The sequence below is a fragment of the Diadema setosum genome, chromosome 10, assembly GCF_964275005.1.
Source record: "Diadema setosum chromosome 10, eeDiaSeto1, whole genome shotgun sequence".
NCBI lineage: Eukaryota > Metazoa > Echinodermata > Echinoidea > Diadematoida > Diadematidae > Diadema > Diadema setosum.
The window spans coordinates 36,954,215-36,961,738 of NC_092694.1; the positions used below are offsets into that span (position 1 = coordinate 36,954,215).

Sequence of the window (7,524 nt, forward strand, 5' to 3'; positions counted from 1 at the left end):
ACTGGCATTAGGGCACAATTTACCAACGGGTGCAACATGAGGATAGTTCTTTTTACGAACTCCTCACAAAAGTTTCCAGCTTTTACCGTCATAATGTCAGTGGCACAGATTCTTCATAATGATGATAAATCTAAGTTGAATACAATTCCAGAGTCAATAAATGTAAGATCACTTCAGGAATATCATAATTTCCATGGTTCTAGTACATGGCATAAATCAGCATATAGCCTCAATGTTTTGCTTTGTTTTAATACTTCAATAGCTCAACTTTTTTAGAGACCTCCTCATTTGACTTCGCAAAAAGAAGGCTACTAGCTTCAGTGACCGCGGTGACTTCGTGGCAGTGCAACCGTCACATCTAGAGACTTATCCACTCAAGAACATGTGTTCTGTCACTTTAGTGTACATCAAAAGAGAGCTTCCTGAGTATGTGTGGGTATACCACGCAGATGGCGTGTGTGCTACATATTTTCACACTTCATGGACACGCCGACGGGTTTGACGCTGCCGAGTTTGCGATGTTGAGCGGACACTGACTGATGACTCTGAGTGGACTGGGTTCATGGGTTCTTGGGCACTATTGCTAACAGCACTGCCCGCGGCAGTTCCTGCCTGCTGCTCACTGCTCTGAGCAGAGGAGGCTGGGGCTCTGGGTGGGGCCTGTGGGGCAGGGAATCGGGGCCGCCCCACGGAGCGCGTCTCCGGAGCAGAATGTGTACGTTGATGAAGCACAGGAAGGCTAGGGCTGGCACTTGGGTCATATGGAGGCGGGTCCGCTGAGGTACCTGGACTGTCCCTCCCTGACTGGGAGTCGGGGTTCGTTGGAGACTCATTGGCAGGTCTTCTTCGAGGGCGAGATGGCATGGTATACACAGGGGGGCTAGTGTTTGCATGAGACGAGGTGTTATAGCTGTATGAGGCAGGAGACTGGTCTGTTGTTTGGTGTGGGGAGGAATTTCTCATTACCTCGTAAACAGTCTCATCAGAAATAGAGTTGCCGAGATTGATGTTGGGGTCAGAGGAACTTTCTGGAATATCAGTGCCCTTTTTGCCACTATCCCCAGATGAAAGAGTCTCATTTTCTGGCTTCACAGTCTTTGACTTGAGTGCTCTGCTATTGGCGAGGGGCAGAGCAGCTCCTCCAACTGCACCACCACCATCCTTCTCCTCCTCCGCCCCGTCCACTTGCCTGGCAACCGAGTTCTCCTCTCGCTTTACCTTAATCTTCAATCCTGCTATGCCCTTCTTTGGGGCACTCACCAAGTCACGCTTTATCCTCCGCCGGCGGGACGGATCTGACCGTCGGTACTGGAGCATGCTGTCGAGGTCAATCACGTAAACATAGCCAGCAATGAGCAGCTCAAAAGTCCTCTTGTTGGCACGGTAACTGTCCTCTAGCTCTGCTTTGGTCCTCTCCTCGTACTCCCACCAGCCGTTGCGCCCCTCATAGAACCAAGTGTAGGACTCCTCGCTCTCCTTTGCAACTGCTGTCCGAGCCTCCTCCTCGTCCTCCTCCTCGGCCCTCTCCTCCTCCTGAAGGTACAAGAGCTTGGGGCTGGAGAAGAAGTCCTGGGGGATTTCCTGCCTACAGAGGGCGCACCGACGGTACTGGGTGGAGGCACCCTTCATACAGAGGAAGCAGAACACATGATGGCAAGGCAGCTCAACGGGATGGATACAGGACTGAAGGCAGACCGCACAGTCCGGGATGGATGGGGCCATGCGGCCGGGAGGTGCTGGGTCTGATTTACTCATGGTGTCTGCAAGGAGGACAAGCAAACAATATAACAGAAAATTACAAATCACTTCAGTAGTCATAAAGGCAATTTCGTACATACTTGTAGCAGGACGTGACATCAATAAAAGAATTTACTGTATGTGCCCCTTTCTGTTAATCTTTGATTTATTTGGTTTGACTAAATATTAAAAAATGGTAATTTAGTAGTAAAAGCAAATATTTACATTGTAAATTTTCTTTTTAAAAATGCAACATAACTAACCATGGACTTGCCCATTTAAACCCGTTCACATGCGGAGAAAAAGTGAAAAAAAAAAACCCACATGAATAAGGCATTGCAAACACACCATTACAATGTGATTTCATACATTACTTGGTGCAGTCATCATCTCTCAAAGAGTAAAAAGAGAAAGAAGGGGAAGAGTAGGCATATAAATTGTACAATGTATGCCTTTTAAAGGTTTTCCACATATAGTTGTACCATGTACATTGTACATAAGCAGCTGGGCAGCAGCTACGTGTAGGTGTTAATTCCATAGACTTAGCATGAGATCAACATCCTTCCTGTTCTTGTACAATGTACGTTTGTACGTGTAGTTGACATAATGAGGTCATCTGCCCTTTCAGATTTCCTTGTAACTGTAATAGAACAAATCCTATGCCAGCAACTGTGCAAGCTGAAGTCTAAATGCACTACACACCATGTACAATGTAGATGGAGCTTTTACTCGAGACTAGAAGTTGCTGATAACAAGGTACACTATCTTTTACAATGTACACGCTGTATTCAGTGCTTGTACACTTAATATTGTGTTTGCAAGTACATGTCAAAGTGTATGAGTCATATCCTGCCAATGCATAATGAAGGACACAATGGGACACTGTTACTGATTTCAAATATTTGAAATTTGTAGAATGAATAGACTATTAAAGGAATAATCTATATGCAAAACTGGCCCAGAGTTAAAATGTGGAGACACAGCTTTTGTAAAACTGCAACCAGCCAAAAGACAAAGCATTTGGGCTGTGGATGTTTATCAAGCATTTGGTGTTTGGTACGTGGTGGTATTGGACATGAAATTTAACTTTATTAAATAGAGATTTGAATTATATACAATTTGAACGTGTACATTTACAGAAAAATTTGGTACCTTCAACATTCCCTTAATAAGTACTGTAAAAGTTGATAATTCCTTGATTCGGTCAAACGAAGAGACTGTAGTATGACAACTATCCACTTGAAGGATTTGGAACCATGCACTGGTTGTTTATCGCTTACATCCAGTACCTGTACATGTCGGCAGAAACTCCGTGCCGTGTGAACGCCCTCTAGCTGTATGGTATTATTTTCAAGCGAAGAAGCAAGCTCGGCCGAGCATGATAGCAAAAAGAGCCCCTCGCTCTTGGCTGAGAGTGATTAACTAGACCCAATTTGCTCGTCACCATACAGCGAGAGGGTCTTGTTAAAAAAGCTAAGTGCACCGTGACTCCTTGTCTTCCGTACCGTTCATGAACAAATTATGAATATTCATGAAGTACAGTACATGCACAGTGCCACACAAGTTGTTTGAAAAATTAACAGTGGAAATGAGATAAACAGGAAGAAAAATGTCTTTTCAAGACCACGGGAACTGTCTGGAAATGAGCAAATTCTACACACACGTACATTAGGTACCAGTATTGGTCTATGTATGAATGAAAAAAAAAAAAAAAAAAAGAATTATACCTACAGTGTACTAACAGTATAAATGGTAGCCTATTGCTGTTAACCTACGGCACTTTTAACGGTATCCAAGAATTTATGATTTTTTTTTTCTCATCATACAAAGATAACACCCTGTTCACTCAGGGTGCTCCCACAGTACAACTGTACAATGGAGCACCTCACAGTTACATGTGTATATTGTGAATCACGCACATGTTCCAAACTCATACAGTGCACTGTATCCTGTAGGGCATCGGCCTACTTTCAAGTACGTATACAAATTTCAATATAGTTCTTGACTTACAGACACAGTCGTCAGTGTATGGAGACTTCAAAGGCATCGCATAGTTTTGGTTGAGACTTAACTTCAGGTTTCTAACATTTTGGGTGAGATAATGAGAAACCTCTTTAATTTGATATGTGAAAGAGCATATTCGAAGAAGATTTAAAAGTTTATTTGATTAAAATTGGTTTTGAAATGGCTTAGATATTGATATATCCAAAACAGAGCAATCCCAATCAAAGTTGGGACCTACCTTTTATTACACTATTTACAGTCGCTTTGTTTTACTTTGTTTTGGGGATGTCTCAGCCATTCCAAAGCCAATTCTTATCAAATAAACTTTGAGTTCCTCTTACCTAGAATGGTAGACTGTACTATTTTATAAGTTAAGTGGTTTCTTGGTATCTCACAAAAAAACTTAAAAGCCCATTCCTAATGTTCACCACTAATATACTATCCCTCTATTATTGATTCAGAATTAATGATGTCACATCTTTCTTTTCTGTAGTGTAGGGATCATGGCACACAATCGAATGATGCTACAGCTACAGTGTAGGTGTACGTGATTCATATCCAGAGTAGGGATGAGCAAGCAGCGAATCAGTACAGTAATTACATGTAAGATTGTAACTGTGCAATCTATGTAACATTAGGCATCCAACAAAAGAAAAGCAAGCCGCCCATAATTGGACCATATACACTGTATTCCAAACGCTGTCCAAAATTCGACCACCGCCGCACTGCATCGGTTACACATAATAGAAACCTAAAATACATGTATGCTTTTTGCGCAGTCGAATTTTGGCACGGGAAGTCAAATCAAACCTTGGCTTGGTGAAGGTTTTTATTGCAATAACGAATAATTTCAATTCTTGATTGTCAACAACTATGGTCCGTAGACCCTATGGACTATACAATGTAAGTAGACTCTATAAGTATGGTTCGCAATGACTAACGGTTAGACATCTAGAATCTATGACATATGTCTATAGACAATGAACTGATGAATGAATGCCATGGCATCTTGACTGTTCAGTTGACATTGTTTATTGCGGAGCTGGAGAAACATGTCCCCCATCCCCCCCCCCCCCCCCTCCAAAAAAAAAAAAAAAAAAAAAAATTCTCAATTTCTGTACCGGGTAGGCCTATAATGAATTTGTGTAAATTTCAACTCAAAACTAAACAGTGCATGGCATGGAACCCAACCCCTCCCCTGGCAGGATTGCCATCTACTATCTAGTACTAACACACGTTAGTCGTTAGTGGTATAGTAGTCGAAATTAACGGTTAGAGCGAGACATATCATTGATCATAGCATATGTCACCTGAATGAAGAGCTATAGACATCTAGACTATAACCGTTACACGGTTCTATTCCCTTTTTTGGTTCATGTATGATGAGATCCTACATCCGCATAGATCAACAATAGCCAGACTCCATCCACGTAGGCCTACAGTCAAGTTAACGCAAGCTGAACGAAGCTGTTCGTGCCGCTGTTGTCAGCAAGCAGCAGCCCGCCCCCGCCCGGTTGACATGGTAGTGGAATTGCCCCACTAGCCACTCTGTCCTGTGTGACCATGGTTTACTCCACTTACTTACGTACCTGTCTTACTTTCAACTTTTGCGCCCTTTTTGCTCGAAACCGTACCAGATTCTCCTCTCTCTGGCTCACGAGATACCGGAATTGACCCCTCGGACATTTTCGGAGAACAGCAGTCTAGATGTTTGAGCCTTTGAGCATGATATCTCTGATTGTTCCCACAAGTACGGAATGTGCTTTCGGTGTACCCGGTAGCGCTGCTGATAAAAATGTGTGTACGTACGTGTACGTACGTGTAAAATGTACGTGTGTATCGCATTTTGTAGTAGAAGTATGTGGTTGTTGTTGTTTTTCTACATCGATCATAAATGCGCCGAATGTTGACGCCATCTACGTGCGGGTTTCTACAGCAGGTACCACACTACACCTATTTTGTATTTTGATCACTGATCCCTTGACATTGTAGGGGATAGTGATCAGTGGTGTGTTTGTCTTGGACTCTTGGTGTTACTTTTCATGAGGGAACCCCCGACCCCAGCCTAATGAAAAGTTCCTCCCACTTGATTTTTTTTTTCCTGGGGTTGCGCATCTTCCGAGCAATCCGGCTCTCATCTTTGCGTCGAGCAGATTTCTCAGTCTCAAGAAACTGATTATTACCTCTCATTGTGAGAGCGGGTTAAACCGAGCTGATCCAGAACATTGTGACTCCTATTCTGACATATCGAAAAGTTTAAAGGGGGAAAAAAAGTAGTCGTCAAGAACAGAAAACAGAAACAAACAAGTTAGCAAACTAAACGTAGCAAGACAAACAAAACAAAAGCAAAAATAAGTTCACAGGGGGATTTTGATCGTACCTACATGATACTATAGTGCCCCTCACTACGTCGTGGAGATTGCAATTTAAGGTACCAAATTGGCTGTCAAAGGCATCAAATCAGATTATTTTACATCATGATAGAGAAAATACAGACGCTTCGTGTAAAGATTTGAATCAAAACTCGTCGGCCCTGCACACTACTGCGATGTATAAAGAAAATAAGTATTATAATCTAAGATGATAGCTGCCCGAACTTTCCAAAGCAGGCCCGTAGCCAGGATTTTTCAAGGGGGGGTGCGGTCACTAAAAAAACGGACCTTCGGTACCAATACCAATGATGACACATACACACACACACACACACACACACAATTATATATATATATATATATATATATATATATATATATATATATATATATATATATATATATATATTCTTTGGACGACCGAACTACAAAAGTTGTATAAGAATTTGCGCGCGAAGCGCGCCGCAAATTGTGAATTTTGACTGTTTTAATGACGTTTTAAAGTCTCGAGGAAATTTGTATTTTTGTCTGTTGCATGCAATCGCATTACGGTATTTCATCTAGGAAATAGTAAAAACTCATTTTGCCAGGAAGTTGCAAAGTTTAATTGTGTTCGAGACTCTGCGCGCGTAGCGCGCCGCAAAATTGAGAACAGTGATTTTCCTGGTGTTGTTTTAACTTTTATTTTTTCTATTGTATACCCGCGTTAGCAGGCCTGAAGCCAGGATTTTTAAAGGAAGGAGGGATTGCGTTGATTAACAAAACGGTCCTTTGATACTGTCCCGGGAAGGGTAGCGACAATTAAAAGGTGGACACCATGCTCATACATGGACTTTCAAAATGGCCCCTAAACGAGTAATGATCATATGATTTTTTCGGGCCTTAAAAACAAGTATTCCTTAAATGTTTCCTGCACCCTAAAGAAGTACTTCATCATGATTGAACAATATACCATTTTCCCAAATTTCGGCCTTTTTGATACCCTTTGATTATATACGCTCGTACATCACACTTTCCATCTAATCCGTGAGAAAAAACGACCCCTATTACGCGTTTTCTTTAGCGAGTATGGTCACGGTGTCCACCTTTCAGTTGGAGTTTTCCATCCCATTGGATGCTGTTTGGAAGATGAAACATTCACTTTACTATACAGTATATCAGCCGTTGATATTCGTGTTTGTCAAAAACGAAAATAAATAAGAAAATTTTTAAAACAAAATGAATTGTAAATGTGAACCATTTATATTTTGCCTCCTTGTGGTAGGGTATTTCCAGCATTTCCGAACTTTCAAATAATCATTTTAGATTTAATAATATTAAAGGTAGTAGATCCGATTCGTAAACATCTCCAATATCAGTCAAATGTCATATTAACCATCATGCTAAGAAGGTTTTCTTTGTGAAATTTGGA

General features: G+C 41.6%; 1 protein-coding gene across 1 annotated transcript; it reads right to left on the reverse strand.

Annotated features, from left to right (window-relative positions):
- Positions 1-226: 226 nt before the first annotated feature.
- LOC140234279 (uncharacterized) lies at positions 227-5,428 on the reverse strand. Its single transcript, XM_072314339.1, has 2 exons — positions 5,331-5,428; positions 227-1,760 (listed from the first exon to the last, which is right to left on the reverse strand). The coding sequence occupies exons 1-2, from the start codon at positions 5,425-5,427 to the stop codon at positions 472-474; spliced, it is 1,386 nt and encodes a 461-aa protein (XP_072170440.1). The 5' UTR covers position 5,428; the 3' UTR covers positions 227-471.
- Positions 5,429-7,524: the final 2,096 nt, after the last annotated feature.